We start from the raw sequence: 21798 nt of genomic DNA on the forward strand, positions 1-21798 counted from the left end.
AACGTGCACAAAGCTTTCTCCCTCCCTTCTCTCCCATCCTGGCTGCCGTGCGGTGCCGCTAATCCTTCATCCAGCTGAAGGCTCCTCCGGGGAAAGTAGGGCAGAGCGTTTAATGAGCAGAGCGAATGTTCTGGCACCTCTCAGAGCCGGGAGGGGACGGAGCCGCTGCCTTCCCAGGGAGAATCGGCCTCAGGCGCGGATCAGAAGCGCGGCAGCAGCGGGCGCAGCGCTGCCGGTGGGTGGGTGCCGGGGGGACTCAGTGAGACAGCGGGGCGGGGGGGACCGCCAAGCAGCAGAGCGAGCCCGGCCGTGCTGACAGCGGGGGCGGCTGCAGTGGGAAATAGCGGCGGTCGGTGGCCGGTTGACCGGATGCTCGTGGAGGTCGGTGTCTGCCCGGTGAGGCAGGCGGGCTGTCGGAGCAGCGGGGACACGGGGCTGCTCGGCTCGTCCCGCGGAGCCGCCGGACCCGCACGGACGCGCCGCTCCCGCAGCCCGGAGCTCCATCCCGCCCCGCCCTCCAGGCCCCGCCCACAGCCCCGCCCTCACAATAAGCCCCGCCCACATGTGTAGCCCCGCCCATTCGCTCCACCCCGCCCCTCCTCTCTCGCAGTGTCCCGGCACCCGCACCCCTGCGCCCCAGCTGCTCTCTCTCCATTGGACAGCGCGGCCCGCCACTCAGAAGCAAGCCCGTCGTCTATTGGGCGGCGCTGACGGGGCCGGTTCGACGCCCGCCTCCTGCGGGCTCTGGCGCGCGCTGATTGGCGGCGCGGGAGCGGCCCCCCCCCGGTTGGGCCGCGCTCGGTGCTTGGCAGCCAGAGGGTCGTTGCCGCCATCGCCATGGGCACCCGCGACGACGAGTACGACTATCTCTTCAAAGGTACCGCCCGGCGGGGCCGCCCCGCGCCTCTCGGCGGGTCCGCGGCTCCCGTCAGTCTCACCGCGTGCGGCCCGGCCCGCCCCGAGCGCGGCCCCGCGGCCCGGGCCCTCCGCCGCCGCTGTGAGGGGGCGGCACTCCCCGCCCGGCCGCGCCCTGCGGAGCTCGGTGTCCCCGGGTGGGGGTGGGACGGAGGTGGGACCGGGCCGGGCCGGGGCCGCCGGTCGCTGCTGGGATGTTGGCCGTCATGGCCGTCGTTCGGGTCGCCGTGCGGTCCGGGGATGCGTCCGGCCGCTCGTTGGGCTTCGAGGCAGAAGCGGGAAGAGCCCCGTGAGCTCCGGGCCGGGCTCAGCCTCGGGACGGCTCCGTGTGCGGAACCGGGACCGGCTCCCGCTGAGGCGCCGCACCGCCTGCCCGCAGCGTTGGGCTCCGCGGGGACTCGAGGGGCTCCGCGCGGCGCTGCTCGGTGTCAGCCGGGCGGGCAAAGCGCTGCTCGGCTCTACGGGCGAAATGAGCCCCACAGCGGGAGGAAAAACACGCAGCCCAACTGGCAAAGCCCCTTTTCCGTATCTGGTTGGCCTTCCGTCCGGCCTTCCTTCCTTCTGGGCTGTTTGGGAGCGGACAAGAAGGGATGAGCATAAACAAGGTCGAGTGGGATGAAATCTCCACTCTAGTAAGAAAATGAAGAGGATTGGCTCCCTGTTCTCCTCCTCTTTACCTTTCCAATAATGGAATTAAATATTGAGGGGAAATGGGTGCAATGGGACATCGGTTCCCTTGGAGCCTTCCGACCGAGCCCCTGTTCTGCTGCTGGGCTTCGAGCTCTTCAGCTGAGCACACGGAGCACAGAGTGGGAATGGCGATGGACAGCAGCGGTGCTGGCTGGGAAAGATGGATTTTGTTTTCTTATACCCGAGGTTGCCCAGAAATTCAAGTCATTTCTCCAGCCCATTTCCAAAGGAAACCTGTTTCCGCACACAGCTGGCTCCGGCTTTTTTAGCGTTCCCTCATGCAAGAGAACAGCAATCCGTGTTGTCATCCTGTGCTCCAGCAGTGGCCGTTCCAGCAGGGCTGTGGGAAGGCTGTGTGTTGTTGGCTTGTTGGGCGTGCAGGAGGTCCCAACTAATTCCAGCCTTGGGGATGTGAGCGCGGCTGTAGTCAGCGCTGCTCTGCTGAACCAGTTCCTCTCTGCGCTATTTCCCCTTTTCCTGCGCTCATCCCTGGGTCTGAGCTGCTCGTTTTATTGATCAGAACAAAATGCTGTTTGTTAACACAGCCCCAGGGAGAACAAGCTGGGTGCTGTGTGTGGCTGTGAGGGTCTCATTGTGGAGGCACCACGGTGATGTAACCCAGCAGAGGAGGCGGCTCAGAGCTCTGCTCCTGGGTAGGTCTGCAGCTGGAACCTCTTGTGATGGGTTTCGGGTGGTTTGGATTTGGAATTGAACGTCTGGCCTTTGAATATTGGTTCACATATCAGGAGCCATGTACCTATTGAGGTGTGACCTCTGTTGGTTTTCCTCCCAGGAAGATGGGCTGTGATTGGTGTTTATTTTACAAATGAAATCTGAGGTAGTGCAGATGTACTCCTGCCTTGTGGGGGCAAAAAGGGAGGATAAAAGCATCCAGAGGGGGGAAAAATAAGAGCTTTCTTTTATGCTTGTGGCAAATCAGAGTGCGCCGATCAGAGCTGAAGCTCAATGGGGCGTTTGGTTATTGGAAACAAATGTTTGTCGTATTATTCATCAATATCTGGCAACCTCATGTACTGAATATTTATGATGAGCTGTGCTGGGAAGAGGCTTAATCCTCTTCACTGTGTGAAGGAATAGTCTCCTTTTGACAGATAATTAACCGGTCTGTTTGAAATTCCACGATAAACCTGGCCCTGTGTTAAATGATCTGCAGTGCTTTGCAGTTGTTGATGGGTGAGCGCTGAGCAGCAGGTGGGCACGGGGCAGAGCTGGAAGCAGGGCAGGCTGAAGGAGCAGCCCTGCAGGTCTGGCTGTGAGCTGGGCACGGGGCATTGCCTTGTTCTGCACTTCTCCACCTGATGCTGACTGGTTGGTTCGGGTCATTTCCAAGTCCAAACCGGTGTTCCTTGCCTCTATTAGTGGGATCAAAGGCCATGGAAGGGGTGTGATTTCATGTATTCTCATGGATGTAGTAAGGATTTGGGCTCTTGCTTTTGGTTTGGGGCTTTCTTTTTACAGCTGCATTTGAACAGGCAATATTGTCTAGTAACCCATTCCCAAACTGAGGAAATTCCACAAGATCTGATTGCTTTGGTCCAGAAGCTTAAAGGCATCTCTTGCTCTGTTCCCATAGAGGTATGTGGGTCTCCAATCTTTGGACCTCCCTGCTAAAAGAGAAAGTCCTGATGGTTGATTGAGAGCAGCAAGAGGCTGATTGTAAGGTAGAGAGAGCACGAACTTGCTGCTGAGTTTGGATCAGGTTGCCTGTCTTTATTACTTCTGTATTCAGTAACATCTCAGAAATGCTCTCCCCAGCCCTGCCAGAGCATGGAGCAGCTGGGAGGCATCTGGAGGTACCCAGATTGCTGCGGGGAATTAGCAAAGTGCGGCAGGACCGCCTGAATTTTCCTCCTGCAGCCAATGGATCAATGACCCAGGGTCTTTGTGCAGAGTTTGTGCATGAAACTGGTCATCTTCACGGGCCAGAGGGCAGACAGGAGTACGGCCTGGAGAGGCAGCTGTGCTTCCTTGAGCCGTATGCTCATTGGGAGGTTTGCAGTGAGTGCTGTAGGCTGCTTGTGAGTGCAGGCAGAGCACTGCGTGGAGTTGGCTCCAGCTGTCCTGGGTGGGGAGAAGCGGGGTGGGAGCTGCCAAAGCTGGAGCCTGAAACAATGGCCTGAGCACAAAATAAAGCAAAGCTGAAATAACAGAGGGACCAGCCCAGTTCGTGGCCATGGGAGAATGCTGGTGAGCTAATTCAGAAAGCGTGCAGGGAGAGGTGTTCTCTAATCTGCTGTGCATGGATCGGGAGGGTCTAGAAATCTCTCAGCACTGATGTTTTCCTGTTAGCATGGCAACACCTTGTGCGGAGGCAGAGAGTTTCAGTCTTGTACTTCTCATCTAATCCACTGGAACTCGTTCTGTTGGGTGAAGTCCTGCTTTGTTTTCTGGCTTGTTTGTAGTATCAGATGTCTTCCTGTGGGGAGCATGGTGATGGCCGAAATAACTGAAATAGATCACGCAGAAGGCTGGGCATGCAGGGGACATCTCATCGCCCTCGTTACTGTGGGCCCTGCCTGAAGCAGCTCAGCAGCCAGGCAGCACAGTGCTGGTGTGGGGAGCTAACTTGGAAAACGATGTCCTGTCTTTCAGTTGTGTTGATTGGCGACTCCGGAGTCGGGAAGAGTAACCTTCTGTCACGCTTCACACGCAATGAGTTCAATCTGGAGAGCAAGAGCACCATTGGGGTGGAGTTTGCTACCAGGAGCATCCAAGTGGATGGGAAGACGATAAAGGCACAGATCTGGGATACTGCAGGGCAGGAGAGATACCGTGCCATTACTTCAGCGTGAGTACTGTGTCTTTCTTTGGTATTTCCAGGTAGGGACTGAATGAAATGCATTTGGATGGGACAGAATCCTTATGGCAGGTCTTGCTGTGGATCAGGTAATCAAGTAACAAAGCATACAGAACTGCAGTACCTGCATGAGCACAGCTTTCTGAATGGGTTTATTGGACCTCTCTGAACGTGCCTTTGTGTGCTCCCAGGTATTACCGCGGCGCTGTCGGGGCCCTTCTTGTCTATGACATTGCCAAACATCTCACCTATGAGAACGTGGAGCGCTGGCTGAAGGAGCTGAGGGATCACGCAGACAACAACATTGTCATCATGCTGGTGGGCAATAAGAGCGACCTGCGCCACCTGAGGGCTGTGCCCACCGACGAGGCCCGTGCTTTTGCAGGTCGGTATGCGGTGCCTTCAGGTGCTTTCTCAAGTTCAACGTGCTGCTGCAGACTGGAGTCACTCTGTTGTCCAATATTTAACTTTCGCCTTGTGTTTATTCTGGTGTGGAAAAAAAAGGGGTATTGGAGGTTTCGTAGCTGGCTTGTTAAATAGCGGATGGTGTTTTTTCCTGTTGAATCTGTTGGTAGCACATGTTTGTAAAACAGCATCCTTGAGCTGCCCGATATCCAAAGCATAAACACTTCCTCTAGGAAGGCTGAAAAACAGCGAGCAATGCTCAGAGGAGAAAATACCACATATAGATGTCAAATATCACAACACAGTGTCTTTCCTTCATTCCTAGAGGCCTGGTTCTATGGAAAGCTGCAAATGAATTCTGAACCTTCTCTTAGAAGGTGCAGTTTCTGCTCCAGAGCACTAATATGGATAGCAGAGTCACCTAGTTTCGTTTAAATGCAGTGATCATCAGACTTCTCCATCGGTTGTTTTGGGACAAGTCTAGTTGGTTAAGAAGTGCTGGTAAAGTTCCTAACCGAACCACTTGTTATTTATTACAGAAAAAAATAACCTGTCTTTTATTGAAACTTCTGCTCTGGATTCCACAAATGTAGAAGAAGCCTTCAAGAACATCCTTACAGGTATGGTATGTTATGGGTTCTGTGGACCTACCACAGTAGTGAATCTTCTTCATGGGCACAGTTTGCAGTTATTGAGACTGTTTTGGAAATGAGTGTTGGGAATGATTATTTCTTTGCAGCCTGCCTCACCTTACCTCTGTGTTTGACCCCCACTCCACGCACCTTTCTCCCCAAGGACCTGGATTTGTTCTGGCTCCTCCGTATTGTGCTAAGCCAAAAAAGCAAAGCAGAAGCATGGCGAAAGCAGCTTTGCTGACAGTCGTTTCCAGCTGGAATTTGACAAACTTGGTCCAAGTGCTTATTGGACCTCAGGGACAGTGCAGTTCAGCTCCGTCCTAAATACAACGCGTGGGGAACTTTCTCTTTCCTTGAGAGTGATGTGGACCCATTAGCCTGAGTTTTATGGTTAAATAGCTGAATTCTGGGAGGATAAACTATTTCTGTATTCTCACCCTTACGCACTGTTCTGTGGAGCTGTGCCTGATGTACACGTCCCACCACGTCTCCAGAAGAGCATTTCCTGAACATTTTTTGTTTTTTGGTGACAAGATGCTGATTTAACTTAAATGAGAATGAGCCTTTGTTCTGGTACTGCTCGGTTGTCAGGAAGTGTCTGATGTATGCTGCTTGTTGGACGCTGACCAGAGAATTGGCTTAGTATTGCTGTGCCTTGATTATATGTGGATGAGAGCCTATTACTGGGGAAATGGCTGAGTTCTGACCTGGTGAATTCTTGAAGGCTCTTTCAGGTTTGTTTTGCGGAGGTGTGCAGGTAAGCAGGCAGGAGCTGTGATGTTGGTCTGAGCAGCTCTGTGATCACAGAGGTGTGTTACAGTTAAGGATGACCAAGAGGAGGTGGGCAGGAGGAGAAAAAAGGGTAGTCGAGCTGCTTCTATGAGTAAAAAAGCCTGATGGATGAAGAGTGGGTTACGTTCTGCTCCCCAGCAAGATTTGGGTTGAGCTGCTGAAGAAGTAACTGGAGAATACTGCTGCTGAGACAACGCTGTAGAGAAGAGCAGCTGCAGCTCTTGTGCAGGGTGGCCTTGAGAGCAGGTGCTGCTTATCTGTGACACTTGGCTGGATCTGAGGTGACTCATGGTGCTCTGAGATGGTATCCATGGATTTAGTGCCCTGAATGTGGCTCAGCCATCACCATCCATCCTGTCTTCCCTTGTCGTGTAGTCCTGAGCCTGACCCTGCCTACAGAAAATGGCCAGAGGTTTTTGTAGGAGAGTTCAGTACTGCCTGATGTGACAGATGGAGCCAGAACTGGAGCTCCATCAAAACAAAAAGACCAAAGATCCCAAACCCTACAATTCCCCATCATTTAAAATCCTTCTTAAAGGCTTTGGCTGTTCCTGTCCTGCGGCTGTGACTGCTCAAATGTGACCATAATATTTACTGCAGGCTTCCAGGGAGGTGCTTGCCCTTTTCCTGTCTCACAATGGAGGGAAGTTGGAATGAGGTCCTACAGTCAGCGAAATAGAAATATTTCCACTTATTTCTACTGGCGGTGCAGGTGGAATGGTTTCCTTCTGAAAGCTTTAACCTGGAAGCCTGCCTTTAGCAGCTGGGCTGAATCTGTGTGCTTTCAGGCATGAATTATTTGGAGTCAATGAAATGAATTCTGTCAGGGATGGCATTTGTAGATCGATTCGGGGCTGCGTGGAACCTTGTTTTCATTGCCACGGATGGAGAAACTGATTTGTAACGGAGAGGAGCGGGTGGCACTTCGGTAGGGACGGCTCATCGGGAGCTGAAGGGTGAAATCTTTGGGTCTTCCAGGCAGAGCTGGAAAGCCAACCAGATGTTGCACTGCACAGCTGGTCAGCTGGGTTCCCTTTCACAGCTAGAATCTTCCACTCCTGGGTGCAGCCGTCCTCGCTGGCAGCTCGCTGCGAGGTGAGCGTGTGCTGCGTTGGAGGGAACGCCTTCCTGTGCCCCAACAGCTCTGTTCTCATTGCAGAAATCTACCGCATTGTTTCTCAGAAGCAGATTGCAGACCGGTCTGCGCACGATGAATCTCCTGGCAACAACGTAGTCGACATCAGCGTCCCACCAACCACCGACGGACAGAAATCCAACAAACTCCAGTGCTGTCAGAACCTGTGACCTCCCGTAGACGACTCTGATGCTCCTCACTTCGTCTGTGCTTCATTTAGAAACTTGTGTGCACTTCTTTATCTCCTGTGATTCAGTGACTCCCCCTCCTCCTCCCTTCACCCCGCCCCGATCTCCTCCTTTCATCTTAGAGCTTAACTTGTAGGGTTAACAGTCCCCTGCCTCTAAGATCCCCCTGAATGTGATGACTTTTGGGCTCGAAATGTTGGCACTGATCTGATAGACGTGTTTGTGTTGGAACATCTGCCGGATGCCATCCCACGAAACACTTCTCCCCAGCTGGGTTTGAGTTTTGTTCTGGGAGAGAAGCCGTGGGGGCTCGACCGTAACAGCTGAGGGAATAACCGCCTTTAGGTTACGAGGCTTTTCCCTCCCGTAGTCAGATTTTTCTCTCCTGTTCCTGTAAACGCAGGGGAGGAATTAAAGGAAGTAGCTGTCCTGCCCACCGCTCTGCTTGCTGTCCCAATGACGTTTCACAGCGAGGTTTTTAGCGGTCGCACACACCTCAGAGAGCTGTTGAACATAACGTGACTTACGATGTAATTACCACTAGTGCGGTTAGTCTGGCTGTGTAGTTTACTGTTTCCTGCCTGGGAAATCTTTCTCTCTTCTTGTTTTATTTGGGAACAATGAAGTACGTCTGCGTTGCTTTTTCTGCCACCACGAACAGCCGTGCTGCTGGTGCGGGCTTTGTCAAGTGGCTTAATATTTATTCATGGCTTACGTTAATCAGTTAACACTGTTGTACAGTAAGTGCCAGCATCTTCCTTTCAACCAAACCTGTAGGGCTAGGCTGATTTCGTACCGTAGGTCAGTGTCTGAGAGCTGGACCTTCCCTACCTGCAGATTTATTTTGCATGCTGCTTTTTCTCTAGAGTTCCCTGTTTCGAGTGAGTGAAGCAATATCTCCATGCCGTGTACATAACCTGCTCGGAAGGGTCTGGGTTGTTGGTAGAGAAACACGATTCTTTATACGTTTTGTAAAGCTGCTGCAGCACCATCACATCTCGGCCTCTTCTTTCACTGCTGACCTTGTGCGTAACCCTCCCGACCTCCACTGAGATCTCACACAACTGCTTAACCCGCTGCTTCCCCTTCTTGTGTCAGGCCGAACTGCAGGCTGTGATCCTCCACCATTGAACCTCACCGGGTGTATCGGCTCGGCAGCTCTGACTGCCGCCACCTTCAGTTCTTGCTGAACGGGAAGGACCTTCCCGCAGCCCCACGCGCTCACTCTCGCTATGGCTTGTGAGCTGCCCGCTGTGGGTCTGTCCGGGCTCAGCGGCTCATCTCACCCCGCATCCATCCCTCCGGTAAGCGTGGGGCTGTGCAGGATGAGGGGATGATGTGCTGCTCTCCGGACGCGAAGCAATTCGCAGTCAGTGTTTGCTCTGTAAACTTCCGAGTTCCGAGACCGTGCCTCACTTTGCCGAACCCACCTGCATGTTCCGTGAGCTGAAACGTGCCGATACGAAGCGAATGGCGACTGCGTTGTGCTGAAGGGGAAACCCGACATTCCGGTCTCAGCTGTTCTGTTGGTTGTGTAATAAAATCAAGGGCGGTTCAACGACTCGCGCTGTGTTCGGACACTGCACCAACAGCCGGGGTGGCACCTGGAGGGGGGTGAATGAATGAATGGATGAATGAATGAATGGCTGCAGCCTCCCCTTCCTTTCCTTCTTTCCTCCTCTCCCCTCTTTCCCTATTTACCCTCTAATTTCCTTTCTCCCTTCCCTTCCCTTCCCTTCCCTTCCCTTCCCTTCCCTTCCCTTCCCTTCCCTTCCCTTCCCTTCCCTTCCCTTCCCTTCCCTTCCCTTCCCTTCCCTTCCCTTCCCTCGTGGTTCCGCCCCGCGGCGTGGCCGGGCGGGGTGGGCGGGGCGTCCGAGCCCTTGGCTCGAGTGGGCGGGGCGACGCCCGTCAGCCGAGCCGCTATTGGCCAGCGCCTGTTGCCAGCGTGGTCGCGTTGCGACGCCGGCAGAGCGTCCGCGTAACCGATTGGGCGACAGGATCGTGACGTCATCGAGACGGCGCTCGGGGATTGGCCGGCGGCCGGCGATGCCCCCAGGTGGGCGGTCCGGCTGCGGGGGGCGGTTCCCGACGGGCGCAGAACCGGCGATGGGGCGGCGCGCCGCGCGCTGAGGGGCCACGGCCCGGGGCTGCAGGTACGGGCGGGGCGGGGCGGGGGCGGCCGCGGGGCCGGGAGGGCCGCCGTGCGGTAAAGGGAAGGTTCCCGTAGGCAGATCCCGCCCCGCCGTTCCTCACGGCGCTCCCGGCCCGGCGGCGGACACTGCGGGGCGCACCGGGGCCTTCGGGTGCGTTCTGCGGGCGGCGATGGAGGCCGGAGCGCGGCGCGGGCTGTTCGAGCGGGGATCGGACCGGACACGGCGCTCAAAGCGCGGGGAGGCGGCGGAACCGTGCGGGGAGCGCCGGGACCGGGATAACGGGATGGGGATAACGGGACGGGGATGCAGGTTGGGGATGCCGGGTTGGGGATAACGGGATGGGGATGCTGGTTGGAGATGCTGGGTTGGAGATGCCGCGCTGAGCACCGAGGAAACAGCAGCGAAACAAACGTGCCGTCAGCGCAGCTTCCAGCGGCTCCTCCCGTCGCGGGGCCGCAGACGGGCTTTCCCGTCCCGGGTTGTTACTGCGGGCCCGGATCAAGCAGAGGCAGAACACGAGCGCTGCCCTGGGAAGGAGCCGCAGAGATTCGTTGTGACAGCACGGCCAGAATCGAGCCCGGAGCTGCCACCAGCTGAGTGCGGGGCGGGCAGAGGCTGGATGTGGGTCTGAGGTGCTTTTAGTCCCGAGGGGCTGCGTGTCCTCACTGCGTGACCTCCCAGTGCTGAGATACAAGGGGAACGCAAATGGAGCAGCTGATCTTCTCTCTGTTGTTTAAACTTTCTTGGCTTTGGACTCGAAAAAACTCAGAACCTTTTAGTGGGAGGCGAGGGGAGGAGCCGGGCGCCCCAAACTATAAACTACAGGATGAGTTTATTTCTCCCCTCCTTCACTTTGGCTCCGTTTTGGATACTTGGAGTTTCCATTTTGTAAGCTTGGAGCGGCGGTTCTGTCTGCGGCGATGGAGCAAAGAGGACGAGGAGCAGCCGTGGTTTGGTGAGAGCACGGAGCAAATAACGGCTGGTGTCTGCAAGGAGGGAAGGAGGGCGATGCAGGAAGCTCCCGGCTCCGGCACTTCTTGCCCTCAGAAGTTTTGATGGCTTCAGTTCTGGTGCAAGGAAGAGCTGCCTGTGTTTGCTGTCAGCTCTTTGCCAGGTGCTGACTGGTGCTTTGCCAGTTGATTCCCTCACTGGTTTTGGATGCACATCCCTGCAGGCAGGTTAGTCAAGGCCTGCGTCTCCATGCGTGTGTTATGAAAATGGCCCGTCTGGGGCTGGGGAGACCCTCAGCAGCACCTCTGTTATTGCAAGTGCTGACCAGGGAAGGTCCTGCAGGGTGACTCCTGGGAGCTGAGCCACAGGATCTCATAGAAACGTGTGCTTTCTCCAAGAGCAAAACAGTGCTGCTGCCTTCAGCCCTCAGCACGGAGTACATTGGACAAACAGAACTGAAGAACACAAAGCCCTGCAGCAGCCTGGCTTGTTGTTGTTTGCTTTGAGTTCTCTCTGTTTGCTTCCATAGATCAAACCAGCTCTGCGGCCTTTAAAAAGCAGAAGTGCTGCAGGCCGCTCCTCATCCCATGTGTGGCAGCGGCTGGGAAAGCCTCTCACTTTGCTGGTGGTCACGCGATTAGAAATCACAGAGCCTCCAATCCAGGAGGGTTAGAGCTGGTTTGGGAAGGTGAGAGGTGGGAAGATTGTGGGGTTTGCTGTAAGTTTGCATGAGCAGCAGTTGGGTGTAGCAGCCCCCTGAGCATGGCCCTCCTGCTGCTGCAGTCACTCCGCTGTTCTGATCTCCACGCTGGGTGTTTGCCTGGCCTCTGTGCTTCCCCAGCTGGGAGGAATGGCTCTTAGAGCCTGCAGGGTGCAGACGTGCAGAGCTCAGGTGGGGACCCTCCAGCTCCTCAGCATTTCCTCATTCCTGCTGCACGCATCTTCTGGACGGGGAGCAGGTTTGCCTTGGTCTGCGTGCTTCGTGCTGCAGTCGTTCGTGGAGTTTGGAAACTCCTGCTGCCCTCTGGATGATGGCAGCGGGGCTGTGCTTCGTGCTGCAGTGCTGGAAGGCTCCATGGAGGAGGCTGTGCTGGAGCTGGGTGCTCGCTGTCTTACTGCGTGTGTTGGAGCTCTGCAGCCCTGCTGTGTAGTCGACTCTCCTGAGCCAAATTTCCACCACCATTTGTTTTCTCTTCAGTTTGAGCAATCTCTGCAAGCTCAGCTGTTTGCATCCTGGGTCTGCTCAGTGCGAGGAGGTGGATCCGTCCCTGACCTGCTCCACAGTGAGGCTGGCTTTGGATCCACCACGCTGCCAACAGTCGTGAGCCAGGAAGGGCCCGGCCTGGCTGCACACCCCGCTCGTGTCTGTGGGTTTGGAGCTGGGAGCACAGAGCACTGCAATGTGAGCTTTGGATTTTGGTTCCTTCCCCATGAGCTGCGCCGCTGCTTTGCCTTCGTGCTCCCGAGTGCTGTGAGTCAGTTACATATTAAAGTGGTGACTTCAGGCTCCACCCTGGGATGGACCCTGGTGTGGAAACGCCAAAGAAGTTGTAACTGAAATCCATGCGATTCCTGCTGGGCTGAGGGTGGCGGGTCCCATCCAGCCCCACACGCTGCATTGGATGCGCAGCACTGCGAGCCCACGAGGGACACAGGAGTGGCTTTATTCCAATGCACAGAACGGACCTTTTTATCCTCTGGGCTTAAAAATAAACAAGGTTTTGGCTGAACAAAATGGAACCGACCTCTTTATTAAAAGCACACATCTCCCCAAATCTGCTTCAGCGAGAGGCCTTTAAAACTGAGAGTGCTCCTTCGTGCAGCTGACTGAAGTCGTTCTGATGGTGTTTAGCATCTTTCCTTTTGCTCTGTAGATCCGACAGCTCGTAGCTTTGCTTTGTTCTCAATGGGGAGCAGTGGGAGAAGCAGCAGAGCCCTGCAGAGGGATGGAGCGGTTGGTTGGGGCGGTGCTCGCTCTGGTTCCGCTCCTTTGGAGTTGATGGGGAGATTCCTGCTGCTTTGGTTGGTTGATTCCTGAAGCTGAGCTGAAGCCTGTTCCAAATGCACGTGGCTTGGAGTGCTGGAAGGGCAGGGAATGCAGCTGCCCTCCTGGTGCTGTGAAGAAATACAGGATGAAAGTCAGAGGTGGCAGAGGGGCAGCTTCTGGGGTCGGGAAGCACTGGGGTGCAGGTGGGAGAGCTGAGTTGTATGGCAGTAAGTTGTGTGCACGGTGAAACGTTGCAGCTCGCACAGAGGGTTTGGATGTGTGTTCTTGGGTCAGCCCCGGTGCTCACAGTGTTCCCATGTTGGGTGCTTTGCTTTGGAAGTGTCCGTTGGGCCGAAGTCTGAGTTGGGGGCAAGGCGGGTGTGCGACACGAGGCCGGCGGAGATGGAAGTCATTGGGGGGGAGCAAAGCGCCCTGCCGGCACCTGGGGGTGAGCTGGGGGCACACGGGGAGGGCTGGGGGTCCCGTGCTGCTCTCACAGCCCTGGCCGTCCTGCAGGTCCCCGCGGCAGAGCGGTGCGGAGCTGCGATGACGACGGGCGACTGCTGCCACCTGCCCGGCTCCCTGTGCGACTGCCCGGGCAGCGCCGCGCTCTCCAAGTCGGTGGAGGATTCGGACCTCGGGCGGCCGCAGTTCGTCACCCAGGTCACCGCCAAGGACGGCCGCCTGCTCTCCACCGTCATCAAGGCGCTGGGCGCACAGAGGTGAGGGTTGTTTGTGGTGGGGGTCACCGGGAGGTGGTTCTGAGGTGACATTCCCAGCCCCTGCCTGGGGTCCTCGTGTGCCAGCCTTGTTGGTCGGGGCACCCCGTGCTGGCCCAAAGCCCCGTGTGTGCTCAGCTGTGCAGCAGAGGCAGAGCTCCGTGCTGGCAGGCTGCAATTTGAGGGCTGTGTGTGGCAAAGCCCTTCTCCCAGGGTGGGCTCAGAGTGAAGCCCAGCGTTGGTTCTGCATCCTGAGGATGGCAGCTGTGTGCTGCAGGACGTGCTGCCCAGCTGCTGCCGGAGGGGACACGTGTTGCCTTGCTTGGGCTCCTCTTGCCACGCTTCTCTTCACGTGTTTTGAGCAGCTTCTGCAATGGAGGACGCTTCACAGCATCGCTCAGCCCAGACGGTGCCAGCAGCCCAAGCTTGTGCCCCACTCCTACCCCAACCGCAGTGTGACTGCATGAGCAGCCCGGGGTCACCGCGCTGCTGAGGCTGTTTGGGGGTGGCCTCCTCCTCTCCAGATAGGAAGGAAGGAAAACAGGCTGATAAGGGGGTTTGTTTTTTCTCTCTCGCACTGTCAGCAAATTTTTTCCTTCTGGCTTGTTTATGGGTAGCCAAGGTTATATTAACGCTCTGGAAATATGAAACCCCTCAAACAGGAAGAGAAGGGATGAAATGTCTTACAGATGCTTTCGTTGGGAAATCACAGATGCGTGAGAGCACTTGGGGCCTGGGGTTCTGTTTTGGCCTGCACTGAGCCCTGTGGGTGTGCTCCAGTCTTGTTGCTCTGATGCTTTGCTGATGGGTAAGGAACTACTGCTGAGCTTCACCGCAGACCCGGGGAAGCTCCAGGCCGATCTCATGAACCTGACTGTGATGAAACCTGCCCAGTGCAGAGCTGAGAGTGGAGCCCCTCCAGCAAAACTCTTCCTTCTGCTTTCGGAGCCAAAGTTTGCTCTTCTTGCTGACTCACCTCAGCCCTTCTTGTCCCACCAGTGCTTTTCTCCAGCTCCTTTTCTGTGCATTGTGAATTGCTGTGTCTGTTCCAGAGGGTCTCGTTCTTGCTTTAGGTCATGCAAACAAATGCAAATAGTGCTGCTGCTTTTGTGGGCTGCAGATTGCTTGTCCTGCCTTTGCTCTGTTGGAATCCCACACAGGTCAGAATGGGAGCCAGGTGTGAGCAATGAGCTCCCACTGTCAGCAGTGTGGGCACAAAGGCTGGTGGAGCTCATCCTGATTTCCAGAGGGTGTGGAACGGGGCCTTCCAACAAAAGGTGTTTTTTCCTCACCCTGCTTCCCACTCCCAAACCTGTACAGCTGTGGATGCCAGAGAAAGGTGCTGCATCACAGAGATGGCTGCACTGGGAGCTGGGAGAGAGGAGGCACCAGTGAGTGACTTGCTTCTGTGGTTCAGGAAGGGTGGGGGGGGGCAGTGAGAGGTTCCCCGGGCTGCCCGTCTGACCGTGGTTTCCTTCTGTTTGTCTGTCTGCCTCCGTAGTGACGGTCCCATCTGTCGAATCTGTCATGAAGGTGGAAATGGGGAGGGGCTGCTTTCCCCGTGTGACTGCACAGGAACACTGGGCACCGTGCACAAGAGCTGCCTGGAGAAATGGTTGTCCTCCTCCAACACAAGTTACTGTGAGCTCTGCCACACAGAATTTGTTGTAGAGAGAAGACCGAGGCCTTTGACAGAGGTACCACTTTCTTCCTGCTTTGCTTGTCTGACTGATGTGCCCCGTGTCCGTCTGCTTCGTGCTGCATCCCCCCCCCCAGATCCCTGACAGTCACACAGGGTGGTTTGTGTAGGAAACCAAAGCTCTCCTTGGGCCCAGTGATGTTGTTCTGATGCTGTAGGAGCCAAACTTAGGTTCCATTTTAATGGTGGCTGCTTAATTTACAGCCCGCTGCCGCAGCCTGAGGTGACTTCAGAGCACTGCCTTTAGAAAAGCAATTTGCCCGAGGGCGTTACGTCAGCGCTTGGTGCTCTCTGAATCTTATCTCTTCTCTCCCAGCTGCTGCAATGTATCAAATCCTCTGTGACCAAAAAACTTTCAGCTGGTTGTTTCAGAGGTTGCAGACATTCCAGGCCATGCACAGCCGTGCCCTCAGCACGGAGCCCTTCTGAGAGAGCTGATAGCAGCCAGCACTTCCCTCCCACCCTCTGTCTGCCCTCTGCTGTAATCTCGTCCCCACACCAGATTGGGCTGAAACTCTTCAGCAGCTGCTTTGGGGAACTTTCAGCCTGGAGCTGTTGGTGCCTTTCTCATAGTAGGGCTGGGATGGAGGCTGCTTCGTCACGGGGGGATGACGTGGTTCCCCGTTGCCTTATCTGTGCTCCTGTCCTTCCTTGGGGATGGATGGGGATGGTTTGGAACTTGTGGGGAAGCGATGCTGACGTGTGGCTGTGCCAGGTCACAGCTGTGATGGAAATCCACTGTTTGCCCATCAAACTGGAGACACTTTAGGGAGCAGCTCTGCCACCCCATGAGAGCCGCAGCCCTGTCACTGCGAGAGTGATTCGAACACGCAGCCACAGAGCAGCCCTTACCCACGGCCTGCTGCTTCATCCCTGCACAGAGCAAACCTTCCTGTGGGACCTGCTGTACCTCTGCACGGCACAAAGCTTCCCCAGAGCCTGCCGCATCCCAAGCACTTCCCAAATCCCCGCCATGGTGCACGTTGTTGTTCTCTGTGCTGGGGCAAGGAGCTAAAGATGCAGGGAAGGGGATGCTCCCAGATTGCCAAGCATGTGCAGAATGCTTCCTGCTGGGTGTGTGATGCAGCCCAGGAGCACGCTGTGGTTTTGCTCCCGCTGCTTTCTGTGTGTTTTATTACGCAGCAATTGTTTTGCCTATGGAAAAGAACTGCTTTGGGGCTGCTGTGGCTGCACTGTGTCCAGTTCGGAGAAGTGAGCTGTGCTGTTTGCTCGTCCCACCCTTCCTCCAGCCTTATCTCCGTGGCAGACGGGCTGTTTGCTTTGCTTTCCTCGAACTCCTCTCCCTGCCCCATTCTCCATCCCCTCCTTTCAGCCTTGCCCCAGCTTCTGCTCTGATCTCTCCTTTCTCAGGGTGAGCTCCTATCCAAGCTCTGCACCAGTAAAACCAAACCCCTCCTGGCTCCAAGTGAGCCCAGTTCTGCTCTTGTGTTTCACTTTATCTCTGTTTGGAGGCAAAGCTCAGGATGTTTGTAGCCCACAGTGCTGGGCACTGCTGGGACAGCTGCTCACGGGGCAGCTGGGGGTGCGATGTGCTGCTCCCTGTGCAGGGCTGGGCTGTCTGGGGCATCTCTCCATGGCACTGAGCACTGCTCTCAGCACCCAGAGCAGCTGCTGGTATCCCAGAGCCTCCCTCTGCACACCCTGCTGCTGCTGCCTCCATCCTCCCCTGAGGCTCAGCTGCCATGGGCACAAAAGCACCCCACAGTCAGACCTCTCATCCCACAGCCCTGTATGTCCCCAGGGGAGGAACATCTGGGAAGGCCCCAGGGCTGCGCTGGAGGACAAAAATAGGTCTTGTCTCCCGCAGGGAGGTCGTCCCCAGTCTGAGAGCTGGGTCACAGCTCCTCCTCTCCTTTTAGGCACTCTCATTTGCAGCATGGAAGCAATTGTTTTTGGACTGGGGCTGGAAGAAGATCACGTTGCCCTTTTGTTGCTTTCCCATGTTTACTTGACGGTTTTCCCTACAAAAACTGTTTAATCTGACCACTTTTTGGATAGTTTACAAGGTTTGTTTTAAGCCCCATGTGCTTCAGTCTGCTGCTGTGCCAGAAGCCCCGCGCCCTCGGGGTGGCTCATTGTATTCCTCTTTTACTGTCTCAGTGCGTCTTGGCAATGTAAATCAACTACTTCAAAAGGAAATTAATTTGCTTCCTGCCTTTACATGTTTGGCTCCCATCTTGGGGAGGATGGGGGACTTTCAAAGGTTACAAGGAGTATAAATAGAACAAGATGCAACAGAACATCAGTTTGCCTTTGGGTTCTTATTGTACCGGGGTCAAAACTGACCCAATATGTCCTCATATCCAAAGACAGGATGCTGCAGGACTGCTGCTGGGCCAGGTCAGATAGGTCACCTGAGTGCTGCGTGCCCCAGGCATGTACAGGGCTGAAGCTGGGAATGCCAGGTTTGGAGCTGGGGTTGAGATGGCTGGGACTTGGGGTCAAAATGGTTGGGGGTTCAGATGTCTGGGGTTGGGACAGTTTGAGGTTCAGATGTTGGGGTTTAGGAAGGCTGGGGTTTGGGGTTGGGATGGCTGAGGTTGGGTCTTATGAGGGCTGAGGTTGGGATGGCTGTGGAGTTACTTGGGGTTCAGACAGCATGGCTGCCAGCACGCTGACGTAGGAGCAGCTGTGCTGTGCAGTGGAGCTGCTGCCCGCCCTCGCTTCCTCTTAGGGCTGTTCAGGGCTGTGTGTGTGGTCCTTATCTCCCCCATGCAGTTCATCACCACTCATCTCTGTGGAGCTGCATGGAGGGTGACTTGCAGGTCTCCCCCCTCTCTTGGCCAAGCCACAGTTGTGGCCACTCTTTAACTTCCTGCTGGCAGTCGGACCGTCCAGCCATGCTCGGGAGGGCTTTAAGAATGCCTTTAGCTTGTTCTTTACACTGCAGCATTGCTTGGTCCCCAGCTGTGCTCCTCAGCTCGCAGCCTGCCTAGCTCTGTCTGGTCCCCATGTTGTTTTGACCAGTGCCATCTTATTAACTCCTTGCCTACCTTCTACACCCCCTCTGTGTCAGGGGAAGGGGCTTTGTGTGCTCTGTCCCTTTAAATCCTCCCTTTTTGAAAATGGGTGCCCAAAATGAGGATGGGCAGGTGAGGGGACTTCACTGCTGGGTGTGGAGGTGACTTGGGAGCAGGAAGTCCATGCAGCAAATACTCGGCCTGAAATCAGAGCTGCACCCCACAGGTGGCACCAGCTTCAGTTCTTAAGCAAGAAAAAGCCCTAAATGAGGGCAGTAGTTCTGGTGCAGGAAATGGAGGAGGATCCGGCAGCCCCACAACCAGCAGCTGGACAAAGCTCGTGGTAAAACACGCTGCAGCAGCGCTGGGTGCTGGTAGGAACCACAATGTTCGCTGTTCTAAAAAAGGAAAGGCAAGGCTGAAAATAGCATCATCCCAGGAAAATGGGAACAATTGCTGCTGTCAAGGACCGGTGACTAAAGGGAACCCGAATTTGGAAGCAGGTCAAGGCTCTGGGAAGTGGTGCTTCTTTAGGGGTGTGCTGGGGGAACCGGCCTGCAGCAGAGCTGTGATCTGTCTGCTACCTGCTGCTTTTTGGGCACTGCCAGAAGGAAGTTTGCAGAGCCTCTCGGTGACACACAGCAGTGCAGTAACGCCCCCTTTGTGGTAAATCATTGGGTGCGTGGGGAGCAGGAGAGCGATGGGATGGGCAGCACTGTCTGTCCTGGACCATCCTGGCTGTGTGGGTGTCTGCGCTCAGCCTGGGTTTACTTCCATCTTTCCCCCCCACATATTCCTCAGTTTCCTCTTCCCTTTCCCTCGGTGGTTGCTAAAAGCAGCCTTGGGTTGATGCGAGCTGAGCGCTGGCAGCAGATACACGCAGGCTGCAGGAGATGCATGGCGGCTCCCTGCTGCAGCAGCCCCGCTTTGCCGGCACACTGCGTGCTGCTGACCGCCCTCTTCCCCTCCATCCCGCAGTGGCTGAAGGATCCCGGTCCCCGCAATGAGAAGAGGACGCTGTTCTGCGACATGGTGTGTTTCCTGTTCATCACTCCCCTGGCGGCGATCTCGGGCTGGCTGTGTCTCCGCGGAGCTCAGGACCATTTGCAGTTCAACAGCCGCCTGGAGGCCATCGGACTCATAGCACTAACTATAGCACTTTTCACAATCTACGTCCTTTGGACGCTGGTAAGTGCACAGCAGGGCTCAGCCCGCCGCTCCCGGGCTCGGTGGTGTTCAGAGGGGATGCTGCGTTGTGCCCCTCGGGAGAAAACCTCTTGAACGTCCATTTGATTGTTTGAAAGGGAGCTGCTGGAGCTGGGCCCGAAAGCAGGCAGCAGTTCAGCTCGCCTGGCTGGGAGCCCCGGGCTGCGGCTGGCTGGGGAGTGCAGGTTTCCCCATTTCCTATTCCGTTCATGTCAGCTCTGTGGTCACTTCCCCTCCACCCATCGCTCCCATCTCTCAGAACGGGGCTTCCCCCAGGGTTTGGGGGTTGCTTGGGAGTCCCCATGTGGGTCCCGGTGCCGGGAGGTGGAGCTGGTGCAGGAACTGCTGCATGTGAGCTGCGGGTCTGGCTGCAGCTTCACTCCCATAGAAAGCCAGACTAACCGCGGGAAGCTGGAGAGGAGCTGCTTCCCTCTTCTGGGGGTGAGGGGGGTCCGGAGGAAGCAGAGAAGCGTGTTGTGACACATTGAGCTGCGGCTCCAGCTGCTGTGGTTCTGCCCCGCTTCCTTGCAGGGAGGGACGCGAGGTGGAGCCCTTGGCTTGGTTTATTGAGCTGTGTTGGTAAGCGGCCTGATTCCCAGCTGGCCTGGCAGCAGGGCAGGGTTGCACGCAGCCCACGGCCGCAGCGCTGCAGTGTCCCACAGCATCACCCGTCGCTGTGCTGCCGCCCGCAGGTCTCGTTCCGCTACCATTGCCAGCTGTACTCCGAGTGGCGCAGGACCAACCAGAAGGTGCGTCTGATGCTGCCGGCCGCCCGCAGCCCCCACCCTGCGCCCCGCTCCCTGCTGGCCGCCAAGCTGATGAAGAAGGCGGCGGATGAGACCACGGTCTGAGCCGCCCCCATCGGGGTGAGCAGACGGGGCTGGATCTGAGCCTGCAGGGCTGTGGGAGCACCCGGCCCGCCCGGAGGGACTCCATCCTTTGGCAAGAGCAGATCGGGAGCATCTGTGACATGGAGCAGACCAAAGGAGCCGGCTGGGACACTGAGCTGCCTATAGCACCGTACGTGGAAAATCTCTCACATCTATATATATATCTATATATATATCTATATATAGTATTATTTTTTAATGGCCATGCATATTGTGTTTCAGTCCTTTATGTGTCGATGTTCTAAGCTTCAGTATAGAAGCTGGCAGCCTGATCTCATTCCGAGGTTAAATCTATGCCTTTTCTCCAAGCGAGTGCACGGAGCACTTCTTGTCGGCCCCCCCGGAGCCTCCCCTCCTTTGCACTGAATTGTTTTGATAATATTGCAGCCTCCTTTCCCGTCACTTCCTGGTCTTTTCTTGTGGAGTTTCTGTCCTTTCTAGAGAAACTTGTGTGTTTTTAATGATTATTACAACCCAGAAGGAGTTAAAATGACGTCGATGCTGAATGGAGACGTTTTGTATTGTAAAGCACCGCAGTTCTGAGAGTTCTGGGTCAGATGGTGCCCTCCAAGATGGAGCCCTGTCATTTCTTGGACACAAATTGCCCCGAGCCATTCCTGCTGTTTTTCCTTTCACGTCTGCTGCCCTTTGGTTCTGTCCCTCTGCCTTTCCTTAGGCTCCAAGTCCCTGGTGGACACAAGGCTGCACCCTGCCTCTCCCAGCCCCGGGCCGTCCTCTCTGTCTGCTTCATTCCTCTCCCATCCCAGGGCAATCACCTTGCAGCACCCCCTGCCCGCAGCGTGCAGGTCCTGGCAGTCTGCTGGCAGCATGAGGGTCTCATTCCTTCTCTCCCCATTCCCACCTGCTGCCTCCCCCTCCGTGCAGGTTTGCAGTGGGGCTGTACAGCAGTGGTTCTGCCCTCTCAGAAGGGCTCAGCCCTCCCCTGGGTGCCACAGACTCTCCCCCACCGGCGGCACCACCACGCTGTGCCTTGTCCTGGGTGCCTCCTGTCAGCCCCTCCGACAAACCACAACCTGGGCTCTCAGTGCAGCCTGGCTGCCTCCCAGCAGCTTGGTGGTCCAATGCGTCCTGTTCCGGCAGTGCATGGGGATGAGCACTGCCACACTGCGTAAAGACTCGAAGGAGGAAACCCACTGATGGTCCAGACATGCAGCTGGGAAAGCCAGAAGTGCCCATGTGGGGTGGATGGAGCCCTGTGCTGCTGCACTGCCACAGCCCCATCTCTTCTTCATTGTCTTCATCGTGGTTGCCAATTGCTGGAGCGGCTGCATGCGGCCCTGTGAAACCCAGCAGTGACTCTCTGAGTTTTCTCCTTCCCAGAGGAGACACTCAGCTGACGGGTGTGGGAAGGCAACGTCTGACCTGGTGTTGGGGGGGAAACGGGCTGTGCAATCCTGTAAATAAAAGTCAGACAAACTTGGGGCTGTGCTGTTGTTCCTGCTTTGTTCCTGCAGTTGTTCCTGCTGTTGTTCCTGCTGTTCCTGCTGCGCACAGAGGGGCGCAGGGTCCCCACTGCTCTGGTTCCCTCCCAGCCCCCGCAGTCACTGCGGTACTGAAGGCAAAAGGCCCCAGAGGTGCAGCCCCCAGCCCTGCAGCCACGAGTTCAATCCAGA

The 21798-nt window shown here is 56.1% G+C and overlaps 2 protein-coding genes across 5 annotated transcripts; both read left to right on the forward strand.

Moving 5' to 3' along the window:
* The first annotated feature begins 720 nt into the window (after positions 1-720).
* RAB11B (RAB11B, member RAS oncogene family) lies at positions 721-9136 on the forward strand. The gene is made up of 5 exons (XM_072357419.1): positions 721-877; positions 4219-4414; positions 4615-4808; positions 5368-5448; positions 7415-9136. Exons 1-5 carry the CDS (start codon positions 838-840, stop codon positions 7558-7560), a joined length of 657 nt encoding a protein of 218 aa, XP_072213520.1. The 5' UTR covers positions 721-837; the 3' UTR covers positions 7561-9136.
* A 509-nt stretch (positions 9137-9645) lies between these two features.
* MARCHF2 (membrane associated ring-CH-type finger 2) lies at positions 9646-21601 on the forward strand. Of its 4 annotated transcripts, XR_011905874.1 has the most exons (6): positions 9646-9731; positions 13186-13391; positions 14890-15085; positions 19047-19256; positions 19967-20294; positions 20841-21601. XR_011905874.1 is itself a non-coding variant. In XM_072357685.1 (5 exons), the coding sequence occupies exons 2-5, from the start codon at positions 13216-13218 to the stop codon at positions 20123-20125; spliced, it is 741 nt and encodes a 246-aa protein (XP_072213786.1). In that variant the 5' UTR covers positions 9646-9731; positions 13186-13215; the 3' UTR covers positions 20126-21601. The 4 variants fall into 4 exon arrangements, 3 of the variants coding, with proteins under 3 accessions (XP_072213786.1, XP_072213787.1, XP_072213788.1); XM_072357685.1 differs by having other exon boundaries at positions 19967-21601; XM_072357686.1 differs by lacking the exon at positions 9646-9731 and adding an exon at positions 9758-9881 and having other exon boundaries at positions 19967-21601.
* Positions 21602-21798: the final 197 nt, after the last annotated feature.

Source organism: Excalfactoria chinensis, chromosome 26 (genome assembly GCF_039878825.1).
Source record: "Excalfactoria chinensis isolate bCotChi1 chromosome 26, bCotChi1.hap2, whole genome shotgun sequence".
Lineage (NCBI taxonomy): Eukaryota > Metazoa > Chordata > Aves > Galliformes > Phasianidae > Excalfactoria > Excalfactoria chinensis.